Source organism: Gavialis gangeticus, unplaced genomic scaffold, assembly GCF_001723915.1.
Source record: "Gavialis gangeticus isolate Ggan-Ray unplaced genomic scaffold, GavGan_comp1, whole genome shotgun sequence".
Taxonomy (NCBI): domain Eukaryota; kingdom Metazoa; phylum Chordata; order Crocodylia; family Gavialidae; genus Gavialis; species Gavialis gangeticus.
The window spans coordinates 60,382,206-60,395,206 of record NW_017728993.1 but is presented as its reverse complement, the minus strand read 5'-3'; the positions used below and the strand labels follow the sequence as shown (position 1 = coordinate 60,395,206).

The window sequence follows — 13,001 nt, the reverse complement described above, 5'->3', positions numbered from 1 at the left end:
CCCCCCCAACCCTCACCATGGCTGCCCTGCCCAGCCCTGGCAAGCAAACAAGCAAGAAAGAAGCCCCACACTCACTGACCGGATGCAGCAGTGGCGACTGGGGCCTCTGGGGGCTTATGGCAGAGCCTCCCCCGTGCAGTGTGGGGCAGCAGGGAATCGGCCCCTCTTGCCTGGCACTCACACAGCAGCTGTTGCCTTGCAAGGGTGCAGTGCGGCTCAGCAGGGCGTCGCTGGGCTCCACACACTGTTCGGGAGCTGGGACCACTTGGGCTGAGTGCTGCTGGGCTTCGGGTGACTACTGGAGCCACCCCAGCTCTGGGACAGCGTGCAACTCCCTTGAGATGCAACAGCTGCCATGCAAGTGCCAGGTGAGGGGAGCCAATCCCCACTGATCTGCGCTGTGCAAGGGGGGCTGTCACAAACCCCCAAATCAGCACTGCTGCAGCTGGTAAGTGTGGGACTTTTTTTTCCCCAAGTGTCAGGTTTCTGGGACTGGGCAGCCATGGAGGGGCTAGGGGAATGGGAGGGAGTAGGTGGCGAGCGGGATCCATCACTGACACTGCTGCCACCTGTTTGATTCAGTTTTGATTCAGAGGAGATTTGGCCCAATTCAGCGGTCAAATCTCTGAATCCAAATTGAAATCAGGACAGTGATTCGAATCACCAAATTGAATCACTGTCCCTTCGAATTGGCCAAATCGAATACCTGCTGCTTTGCACAGGCCTATTTCCCACCACTACAGTGAGATGTCTTGCAATATGCTCACTGATCTTTTTCCCATAGGAGTAGAGATTTGGTTACTTTTGTTTTCTTAGCTGTAGATACTACTCAGTGTGGACATTTCAATAAAGATCCTTCTGTTCATATGAATAACTAGGCAAGCCTATGAATGACTTTTGTATGAATTAAATACCTACTATCAGTTTACCTATTATAATACCGACCGCACTAAAGAGCATAATTTTACTGAACTTCGAGAACGCTGAACTGTGTATAATACATGGCCAGGTCTCAAAAGTCAAACCATATTCATGGGATAGAAGACTGCAGGGAAGGAAAGTTGACACATTGCCAAAGATCTTGTATATCTAAAGAACTTGGACTTCAGTCATGTGCTTCAAGTGTATACTCAACAATCTGGGATTCCTTAAATCTATGAAGGCCGAAGTATGGCTCTTGGGTCATATATACCTCAGAGCTCCAAGAATGTAGTCCACAACCACTGTCCACAAAGGGACAAGTCCCAACATGCAATGCTTGAACTTGGTCTGAGCAACGAAGCCGTATTACCTGATGGCCTGTGAGCAGCCACCACTGTGCTAAAAAGTGCTGCTCACTCTGAAGAGAGTGGCTACCTGGTATTTGATGAAAGCCTGCTGTAAATCTTGGCTCTACTCATAGTATTAAGATGGCTTTCCATAGGGCAAAGTTGGAATTCTACTGCCATAAGGGTGTGTCTTGGAGTGTACTATTACTAGCTCAAATCCAGAGCACATGCCTTTGAGTGAATATACTGTTTAAACTAAACTAATGTACAGCCGATCTGAAACAGGTCAGTCATAAAAGCTGCTTTTTAAAGATTTTGGCTGCTTACAGATGTTTAAAAAAAGCTTTAAACTCTGTGTGCCCCCTGCCATGCCTAGTGCATGCCCAGAAGAGGTCTCTCTTTAGTTGGACCTGGCTCACCCAACATCTGTGTAGCAGTCACTTTAGTGGGGCTTTTTTGACACTTTTATCTTTAGCTAATTAAATCAGCTTTAGATAAAAAAAAGTACCAAAAAGTCCCACTGAAGTGCCTGATCTATACAGACACTGTGGAGTCAGGTCAAACTAACACTGCTTCTTCTAGTAAAGTGCGTTTTGTTTTTTTCCGTGTCTGTCAGCACCCTTTGTTTCAAGTAGAATAAGCAAGCATAAAGAGAGACCAGACTTAATTCACCTAATAACTGCACCAGATTTGGATGCTTGATTTCCTTCATCACAGCAGCTTCTTTCAGGAACTCTTCCACTTCCATGGTATCTTCCTAAAAAGATGGGACAGAACAAAGACAACCCACTCTTAATGACTAAGGCTCATTTAACATTGTACAGCTTCAGAGAAAAAGAATATTATTTTTTCACCCAGTCATATCCATTTTTCCCACTCTGTACCAAGGTGATGCAACAAAGAAAGGTCCTTCTATCTAGGCTTAGGGCAGAACAAAAAAAAATCCCTCTTATCTCTAAAACACCTGACTGTATGCTTAAAGCACGATTAAAACAACAGTACCAGACTTAGCAGCTGGTCTGCAATAGCACATGAGATTGCCATACTTAGTCTGTGATCTCACATTCCTTAGCTTAACAACTCTACAAGGAAAGGAGGTCATGCTAGTGGAGGGAAACAATACCAGAGGTCAATGATTAATAACTCCTCTGGTCAATTAAGATGTAATATACTGACTGATTATATGGAGAATTCTGAGGAAAACCACCTGAAAAACAACAACTATAATACTAGAAGTTAAATGAAGGGCTTTCTGGAGAAAGGGACAGGGTGAAGGAACATTTGGTGTCCAAGAATTCCCCAGTCCTCTGTTCTTCTCGGTGGCAATTTCTAAAGCACTGGTTTAGACACTCACTTCCCACAGAGGACACGTTCTTGGCCAAGAATCCTAACAGTTTAAACCACAAAGAGCTCAAAGTTTGTTCTTGTGGAATACTTTTTTCTGTAGGCTATGTGAACAAATGGATTTTGTTATCTTGAGGCCAACTGCCTCCTTTTAAACCATTATGGTTTTGCATAATCAGCCCAAGGACTGGGGTTTTCCATTCAGTTTCCAGTGTTTAGCATTATGGTGTGGCCCTCATTCCAAAACTACGTCACAAACAAATGTGCTCTAAACACAAATAACTAGTAAAATATTAAGCATGCAGCAGTCTAAAAACCAACCTTTAGTGTTTTCACAGCAACCGTGAGACTGTATTTCTTCCAGACACCAACATACACTTCACCATACTGCCCTCCTCCAAGCTTGTGCTTCATGGTAATATCCGTTCTTTCCATCTCCCACTTGTCATGGATGGGAGACACTCCATAAACAGTAGGCTTATTGCACTTGGGTGCTGGGTAATGCAAGGTTGTCACTAATCCATCTGCCACTGTTGAATGATGGTGAACTAGCTCTGCTAGTGTATTGAAGCGACTTTCTGCTGTCACATACACCTGGCAAAAAAGGACCAAGAATCTGTTTAACTGCAGATAACGAAAATAAATAAATAAGTAGATGTGTTGGTGGTGCTGAAAGATAGAATAGTAAAAACATTCAAATAAGGGGAATTTAGAGTTAAAATTGTTCTCAGTTTGACTGGGAAACAGAACATTCTACTAAACAAGATTTATATTTGCAATGAGAGGCACCTAGAGCCCACAATTCGAAATGAATTGCTCATCTGATGTACCCCGTCATGCTTTGCTTAATTTAAAATGATAATTATTGTGATGAATCAGTCTCTGGCCTCTTTAGATGTGATACCATTTCAAGACTGCCCATTAGTTTAACAAAGGCTCTCTCATTCCCATTATGCCATTTCTACCAATGTCAATTAAAACAGATGCGTCACATCAAACTGCCATCTCCTGATCTCTAGCTCTGCATTCAGCCAGAACCACCACATTCTCAATTTGTTCCGAAGTGTTTTTCTGTGGGTTAAGACCTGAACATATAGAGGAGCTCCCCTTTATAAATACACTAATAAACTTGCTCCCCCTACTTGTACAACTTGGGATTTTGTAGTCCCATTTTTACTCCACATCGTTTCTGCTAGAGAGGTCTTACCTTTCCATCTGTGGTGGTATTGATCCTGTAGTGGTAAACACGTCCCTCATACCTGAGTGAGATGGATAGTTGCCCTGGGCTGCTCTCACTTTCACGAACCAGGAAACTGCCATTGATTAAGCTGCTCAGGAGATACTCCGCTGCACTGCGTGACACTGGTCCATGATACCAAGAATGCTTTTCCAGGCTGTTCACTGGTGTGATGTAGTTGCTTGGCACCCATCCCTGCCCATTCTTAGAACATACCTCGCTCCATTCACCATTCTGGTTATAACCCAAGACTCTTAGCTTCTCACCTGCAGATGGGAAAGACAGACAGAAACCATCAAGATGAAATCAGGTAAGTCTTTGTAGGTAAGTCTTCACACGTACAACTAAACCAGATGGTGCAGCTAAGGGATACCAGTCCTTAGCAGGGATTCTTCATTATAACCTATATGGTGCCACATAATTTAACTGGATTACTCGACAAGATGTTAACCTAGCTTTAAAGGCAAAATGTTAAAGGACAAGATCAGATAAGATACTATTGCCTAGTTACAGGCAGCCCATGACTCAAAACCTTTCAAGTTACAACATTTCACACTTAAAGTTTATAAATTGACACCCTGTTTCAACTTTCTGACATTAGTTTTGATTTTACAACGCTTTATCCGATGTGACGCCATGCCGGCAAACAAGTTCGCTGAGTCACCCATCTTCCTGGAGAACATCTGTCTAACTTCATTAGACAGTTTAAGAAAACAGACAAGACTCCAGAAAAACCTGCAGCCAAAACTTCTGAGAAGACTCCAGCCAAGAACCCTTCAAAAAGTCCAGCAAAGCCACCTCAAAGAAGTCCTTCCAAATCAATATGATTGCTATTTACAATATACACACATTAATGTAGCTATATTACTCATCTATAATTGATCAAGTACAAAAGTCTGGGGTATTTTTGGTGAAAATAGGGTATCGGGCCTTGATTCAGGAACCAATCCCCCATTTTTAACATGGTCTCTTATGAGAAAATTGGTTCTGAGTTGCAACGTTTCGACTCAAGACCTCAGGAACCAATTGCGTTATAAGTCCAAGGACAGCCTGTACTCCTATTTGGATACTCAGCTAATATTTATTCACACTCAATTGCATTACCACATATTGTCAACCACTTCCAAGGTTTCCTGTGGTTCAGATTGCTGGAGATGGAAGGTAACTTTTTCCTGTATGATTTGTAATACTCTCAAGATTTTAGCCTTAAAACAAAGTTTCTTAAAATAGTTGCATAGCAGGGGAGGTTTTTCTGGCATGTATTAAGATGACAATTTCCTGTCACTACAAGCTATTTTTTGTGGCCTGTTTAAAGCTCTTGATTTCTCTTTGGTGGAGGCAGAAAGGTAGCGAAGTTTGTATATGGGCAATAATGCCTGACAAGAAATGTCTCTGTACACAAATGAACAGGCCTGCATGATTCTACCACGATAGGACCATACGATTCTTGTATTTTAATACTACTAGCAGTCCTACCACAGAATGCACATACTGAAAAACACATTCTTAATTTTCCAGAATAGCTTTGGCACAGTGGGTTCTAAACAAAGAGGTTTGAGACAAATTCAGAAGACAACAGGTAACAGAAGAACTAAACTTGCAAAACTTGGCTTGAAGCAGGTAGGGAATCAACTCCCCACTGGCAAATGTTCAGCTCGGTTATGAATGGCCAGTACCTCTGAGACTTATGCTAACTGCCCCTGAAGCAAGCCTATAATTGTACCAAACATTATCAAGTAGTCTGAAGGGCACAGCATACTCCTGGTACCAAAAAGGAGTATAAACATGTTATTTGGGTCACAATATTTCTGAAGAAATCCATAAAACTTTTGACACTGCAACGACAAGTCTGGGCACAGGAAATGTTTGGAGTCCAAAAACAGTAGTGTCTGTAGTTCACTGGGTTCTTACCAAGTACGGTGGGGTGCCAGATATCTGAACTAAATAAAGTAACCAATTTTTCAGCTAATACAGCAATTCTCAATCAGGGTGCCATGGCATCCTGGGCTGTCTTGAAATGTTTTCAAGGGTGCTGTGAAGTACCAGGCAATGGTACACCGTTAGGTATGCAAACATGACTCGAGATAAACCCGGAGATTTCAAAGAAGAATCCAGTGTTCAAGTCTGTCATTCTGGCCTGTTACAGTCTGAGTTCTTTGCAAGAAAAGAATTGCTTTACAGCATTATTTCTCTATAGTCAAAAAACAAGTGATTGCTAAGAGCTGGCATTGAGGAATGACTTAAGTTTAATGAGGGGTGCCTTGACTCTCAAAAGGTTGAGAGCCACTGATCCAATGAAACATACATATTAAAACATACAACACACCAATGCTGTACTCTAGGGGTGTCAAAGATAAAGCTCATGAGCCATACTTAGCACACAGTCATGTCATCTGGTCTGCAGAGTTGAAAACATGCTCAGGGCTGCAGGAATTAATGTTGCCACTGCTTGGCCCATTGCCAAATTTCTGGCCCTTCAGTCAGCCCTGTGGCTCTGTGTTCCAGATTCAGTTGACTGAACGACTCTGCTTTCTAGATACAGGCCACAGGAGCTCTGTGATACTCATTTGGCCCCATGGGGCCAAGTGACTCTGACATGCTTTCTGTACTCTAGGGCAGTGGGTACCACCTGGCGGTACTCAGACAATCTGTCAGTGGTACGCGTTAACAGATTTACTATAATTATTTTATGTGACAAAAATTTGCTGGTGGCACTTAAGGTTGTATTGTTTTATATTGGTAGTGCACAGTATGTCAGAGGGCAAGTTCAGAAGCATATTTCCCTTCCTTTCAATTTGTTGATTAATGCTTGATAAAACATTGAAAACGGTTCTCTCTCCATGGTGCACACTTGTACCATACACCAAAGAAGCTGGTAACCTCTGCATTTTTGTAACTGACCTGTTCAAATAAATGGTGTGTGAATAACTGAAATACTACTAAACTATATACAAATCAGTCAGCTCTGCAGTAAATTAATTGTTAAAAGGTGGTCCATGTCACACAAGTCAAAGATAAAGCATGTGCTTGAAAGGCATACTTCTAACAAGTAGTTCACAGAAGACCATCATCATCTTCAGTTATGGTCACTCCTCTCATTTTCTCTGGTAGAACAATGACAAATGATTCTACTTGTGGTTTCCCTCCCCACCCCCCTCAACTTAAATTCACACCTTATTGCAGAAGGAAATTACCTAAAATCCTGCAGAGAGAAGTTTGGCAAGTGCCACACCATGAAGTTCAGTTCGGTGTCTAGAGCTGCAGAATAACCACATTTTTCCTCCAAACTAAGGCTTCTCAGATCAGGTAAGTGTTATTATTTCAACACAGCTCTGTGAATCAAAGCCTCAATGGGAACAAGTTTGAGCCACAGTAATATGCTGACAAGGCACAGGATGCCTTACCTTTGGTGATGCTGAGCGTGTTGTCACCACTTGCTACAAAATCGTAAAGTGCAACAAAGAGATTGGGATCACTCTCAGTGGCTCCAAGCAGATTTTCCTTGGAGCTCCACCTGATGGCTTCATTCAGTGCCTGCGGTTCGACATCACAACCATAAGGGCGATGAAGGGCCTCTGGAGAAAGAGTAAAAGCAGGGAAATTACTTCATTTGCAACAGTTGCGAGCTCAGTACATACAACCTCAGAGCTGCTGCTGCACTGTCAAGTCTTAAGGTCATAGGAAGAACTATGGATTTTGCCAAAATACAAGTTTTGCAATGTCCAGGCATCAGCTCAGGAGACCAGAATGTTTTGAGGACTGTTACAAAACATTAAAATGTATAACTTTGGTTAAATTGGAGTTCCATAAGCCATTCAAACTTCTCAGCAGTACTTAGGTTTGTCTCCACAAGAGGGGGGGAGCTTAGGTTAAAAAAATTAAGCAGGATAGTGCTGATGAGAAACAAGCCTAATGTTATTTTATATATTTTCTCTCTCATCTTTAGGGAAGCTGAACTCTAGAAAAACGGCCAGAAATTCTGCAAGTCAAAATGAAAGCAAATATTAAATGTTCCCATCAATATCAAGTATGTGCCAAAACTAAATTATATAAACAGTGGCATACAATTTTTTAAACAATAGTTTACAAGGCACAATTAAGACTATAGTGCATTTCAGAGTAAATAGAAAAAGGTAGTTAAAAAGCAATACTGGAAATTCAAGAAAGACACAACTTAATGTCCAGCACCAGCCTTTTTCCTGTTCCACATATATTCCAGTACGATAAGGGCCCCCAAAATTAATGGACATATCTACTGAGTTTAACAACTAGACTTTAAAAGCATTTTGTTGCAGCTATATTAAGATATAATTCACACCTATAAAACAGAAGATACTGAGTAAAGAGTGGAGTAAGGGCAGATCTTGGTAATGGTAGGACCCAAACCAAATGCTAGAGACAGCCCCACTTAGTAAGGCCACAAACAGACATCACATTTATCCTGGGACAGACTATAGTATCCCAGGACAAGGTACAATTGTTCAGATGTACACATCTATTGTCCCAGAATAAAATCTTAAAAGGTTCATATGATAAGAAGTACTAACAGATTATCCTGGGATTACATCACTGAAGCAATAGCAAAAGAATGGCAATGCATTCAGCTGCTCACTGAACCTTGATTAGAAGGGATCTTAATTGTTCAAATTACAGTAAAACTGCCCTAATCCCAACACAATTTTTTAACACTGGTGTGTACATGCACAGTATGTCAAATTTTTAAAGAGCACCAATGGGTTTTGGTGGCAATAGACAAAAGTTCCAGTTCTTAGAAGCATCTGTCTTTACTGAGCAAAAATAAACAGTAATTAAAGAATACATTCTTTACACTATGATAGTGCTTTCAAGAGGCAAAGTGTCTAACTACCTTAAAACAAGGTCACACAGCAAGACCACACTACCAGTTTGACTCAAACCTCTAACTATAAAGAAGGAGAACGATCATGGGAGATTTCATCAAGCAGCATAAATACATGTGGGCTGAAAGCTCAGACTGCAGAGACAACCAACTACTTTTACCTTCAAATTAGATTAATCAAAGTGTAAAAGTCTTCCTTGTTTCAATTATGCATTTGCTTTGAAGTCAACTATATTTTTAAAAAGAATATATACTTAAAAAAAAAACAAAAAACCTTACTTTTGTACTAATTATAAGATAAAAAATGAGGGGTTTTTTCCATTCCATGCCAAATCATTCCACATAATGTGTAACAACTTTCTGGCCCACTTCCATCACACTTAAACTGAATGTGTAGCTGGCTGAGGCTGGCCCATGACAGATCCTGAAACTGACCCACGTTTCAGGATCCAGCACAGGGTAACCCCAGGGCCTAGGTCACAGATGTCTTGGCAGCCCAATCCCAAGGTCCCTATGCTCTGGGTCTTCAAAACCTCATCTGTCACTCAGTTAAGCAACACACAGGGTTTCAACTCCATCCCAGCTAACTGGGACCTTACTAAGTGGGGCTGTCTCTAGCATTTGATTCGGGTCCTACCATTACCTACCATCTGCCCTTACTCCAGCTGCATTTTAATTTGCCAGTGCAAAGGGATCCTGATATTATAATCCCAGGGTCCCCCTGCACTGACAAGTAAAACAGAATAGGGACCTAATCTGCATCCCAGTATCACGCACCCTGCTGTGCCAGTGTGGCATGGCAGGAAGCACAATTGTTGGAATCACATCTTAGATGCCATGGCACCTTAAAGTGAAAGTGTGTCAGAGGCCTATGCATATCTTCAATAAGGCTTCACTTTAACTACTGGTGATGCTGGGTTCAGCAGCATTTTGCTCGTAGCCTGCATACACAAGTCAGCAGTTGGCACTTCAACCGGAAGAAAAAGTACAGACCAATGGCAGCAATATACCTGCTACCTGCTGCTGCTCAAGATTATGGAACCAGTAGCAGTAACACTACATTAAGCCATAGGTGGTACGACACTGAGTTGCCAAGACAGATTCAAAGTAGATGTGAGACCATCATGATTTCCTTTTGAATAACTAGGAGGCCCATTCATCTTTAAAGCAATATTACATACCAAAAAGCAAAACGGGAAGTCAACAATCAGATGTTTGAAGGGTATGTGAACAATCACTACAGTACTTTTGAAGATTTACCAATAATCTAAAGGCTTCAGTGGCTTAAATGTCATTGACTTTTAAGTACCCAAGTCACAGTTTATAGGGAGACTTCAGAGACTGAGACTTTTGCCTAATATCTACTAACTATACTTTACTGGGCAGTAAAAGAATCTCTTACAGTAGGTTACCAATATGTAGTAAGATAGGTCAGGGCTGTCTGACTTCAGAGCATCTAAGGGCTGCTCACTACTAATCATAGGTCCTAGGCTGGGCACAGCACACGCTGCAGGGGCTGTACACAATATGGGCTTCAGGGGTCTCTGCCACACAAGCCCTCAGCTCTCCCATGCTGCATAGGCAGCAGCAGTCCCCACCCCAGCTGCCACAGGAGGAGCACAATAACCTACCCCCACTGCTCCCACCTAAGCTGCCCAACTCGAGCCTTCTGGCTGGTGTTGCCATGGACAACAAGCTCAGTGGGCCCCCTCCTACCATACTGCCCTGCCCCACAAAACCTGGTTGCAGCAGCAGGAGCAATGGAGGGAGTAGCAGCCAGGCCCACAAGCTGCAGATTAACCCTTCATAAGCTGTGGGCCATGAATTAGACAGCTCTGAGATGGGCTGTTTAAAGAAAAAAAAGTGGGTCACAGTCCATGGGGCTATTTTAGCCCTTTCAGAGCAGAGAATGGAGAAGGAAAAAATGAAAAGCAACTACTGGATTTTCTGTCTAGTCAAGTATATTGACTATTAATTTCATCAAGTTAGTGCTCACAGTACTGCTCCCTCCAAAGACAAACTGTAACATAAGCTACTTGTTTAAAAGCTAAGGGCTTTTCTAGTTAACTGAGTCTAAACTAAAACTCCTTTTTAGCTGTAGTACTGTACATGTGCATGCAATGGGATAAACTTTTCAATTTAGAAAAACATTTCCCGCTTTACACATCAAAAACCATGATGCAATTTAGGATCAAATGAAGTAGCTGCACCTCATCCACCCTTTTCCCTTTCCTGTTCTTTGTTCTCATGATTGAATTCAATCCTTTCCTGACACAGCCGCTTTCCCAGGCAGTCTGTTTCCAAGGGATGTTTTTCCTCTGCCTTACAGTTAATTCTTCCTAGTGCAAGATTTGGCAGGAAGAAAATTTATAAAAAAATACACTAAACTCAACATTTCAGAATCGGATCAAACATTAAAGTTTTCTTCTTTGAAATGCAAGCAGTTTAAACTACTCATATATATGAAACATTCAAATGATCCTCCAAGCTAGACAAAAGCAGAAGTCCTCAGACCTGCTGATGACAGTCTTAAGAGGACAAAGACTGGTTTCAAGCCCTTCATTCAGTGTACACAGGGCAAGGTGTTGGACAATACAACACAGCATTCCTGTACACCATACCTGTGAAGTCTGATACGCCAGATTCAGAGGCTTCATTGCCAAGACAGCAGAGCAGCCTGCTCTCTTCTTTACCGTAACTGCTGGACTGTAGGAGAACGGTCCCCAGGATCATGTTGTGCTCAACAGCAACAAAAGAAACTGCTAATCACAAGAAATCCTAGAATATCACTTGCAACAAGCCACACCACGTGCATATGGCTATTACTCACAAGACTGGGAGCCAATGGGAACAAGAGCACTTCAGGAGTGGGTGGGGGAAGTGATGGAGAAAAAATACTTTTCGTGTTTAACTTAATTATTGCCTGAAAGTGTAGTAAGGGTGGAGCTTCCTACGCAACTATGGACGAACAAAGGAAGTGGAGAACGAGCTGCATGTTGACACATTTCTGGGATCAGCAATAAATCACTCAGTTTTATCCCATTAGGATTAGGAAACCAAGCCTGGATAAAAGCAAAACACTTTCCCTGGAAAATACACTTCTTACAAATTTTCCAACACATCATCAATAAAAGGCCACACAATATGATTCATCTTCCACCCCACGTACAACTACTCCTGCACTAGTGAATTCACAGTGAAAGAATTTATATATTTAATATTAAAGGTTTACCATGTACATTAACCAAGAAAGCAAATACAAATGCTAGAAAACCACACAGACTTTTTTCACTAAATTGTTTTTAGAAACAAATATATAGAGAGCATATCAAGCCTATATTTGAGCCGCGAATTTGCTGATTTATGAAGATCTAAGCGAGGTCAGTAATATTTCAAAAGGAATACTGTCAGAATGATTATTTAAAAAAAAAACCCTGCTTGACAGAGCTGCTTAAAAAGAAGTTGTAAATGTCTGTTTTTTGTTTTGTTTTGTTTTTTTACAAGAGTTTGTCAGATCCCCCGTTAATATTTATACAGATTTTTAGGGGAGGAAAAAAGCAGCCGGGGAATGGAGTTAAAAGCAACTATATTGTTTCCTCAGGTTTCTAAGGAAAATTTTTAAAAGTTTTGAAACCCGAGTGCCTCCTCCCAGGGAAAATGAAACCAGCTGTGCCCTGCTGCATCTTAGCCACATGCTACTGGAGGTCTACACACTTTCTTTTATTCATTTACTTGTATATATACTGCATCCCCTTCCCAACCCCTTTATAATTTGTGTCCCTCAGCATGGGACGCCGTGGTGTACATCTTCATAGCATAGCATTTCCTCTCTATTCTTGTACTTTTGTAAGTAGTACTGAAATCTAAAGTGTATCAATTGGTACAAACTGAAATGAACTACACAGTTCACAGTTCAGAATTTTAAAGAACCAAGTCTGCAAAAAGCTTGAAACAATGTCAGTAATGCCTACATTATATTTGAAATGTTTTCTTCACAGCTATTTTAAAATAAAGGTCAGCATCTTTCTGTTATAAAGTTGAAAGCCCATCCTCCAGATCCCTTCAGATGCCCGCTCTCCAGACTATATGAAATGATACCAAAATACAAAAATAAACACTAATCTCTCCCAAAACACACACTTCTTTCCATCTCTCATGTGCATGCCACTTCATCTGTACTTGACCTGTCCAGAAGTTTCAACTCCAGCTCAGAGTGGTATCTGAATGCACACATCAAAATAGGGCTCTTGCACCTACTTCCTATAAAAGGTAAACAGATTATAAACTCTGATAT

General features: G+C 41.4%; 1 protein-coding gene across 3 annotated transcripts in view; it reads right to left on the bottom strand.

Moving 5' to 3' along the window:
* The window catches only part of ABL2 (ABL proto-oncogene 2, non-receptor tyrosine kinase), a 38,051-nt gene extending 26,596 nt beyond the window's left edge, over window positions 1–11,455 (bottom strand). For all 3 annotated transcript variants that reach the window (XM_019501813.1, XM_019501811.1, XM_019501812.1), the window contains exons 1-5: window positions 11,329–11,455; window positions 7,254–7,424; window positions 3,820–4,115; window positions 2,934–3,206; window positions 1,941–2,025 (exon numbers count right to left, since the gene is read on the bottom strand). In XM_019501813.1, coding sequence (XP_019357358.1) covers window positions 1,941–2,025; window positions 2,934–3,206; window positions 3,820–4,115; window positions 7,254–7,424; window positions 11,329–11,440 — 937 coding nt within the window. In that variant the 5' untranslated portion in view covers window positions 11,441–11,455. The remainder of the gene's footprint in view (window positions 1–1,940; window positions 2,026–2,933; window positions 3,207–3,819; window positions 4,116–7,253; window positions 7,425–11,328) is intronic.
* Between the last annotated feature and the right edge of the window lie 1,546 nt (window positions 11,456–13,001).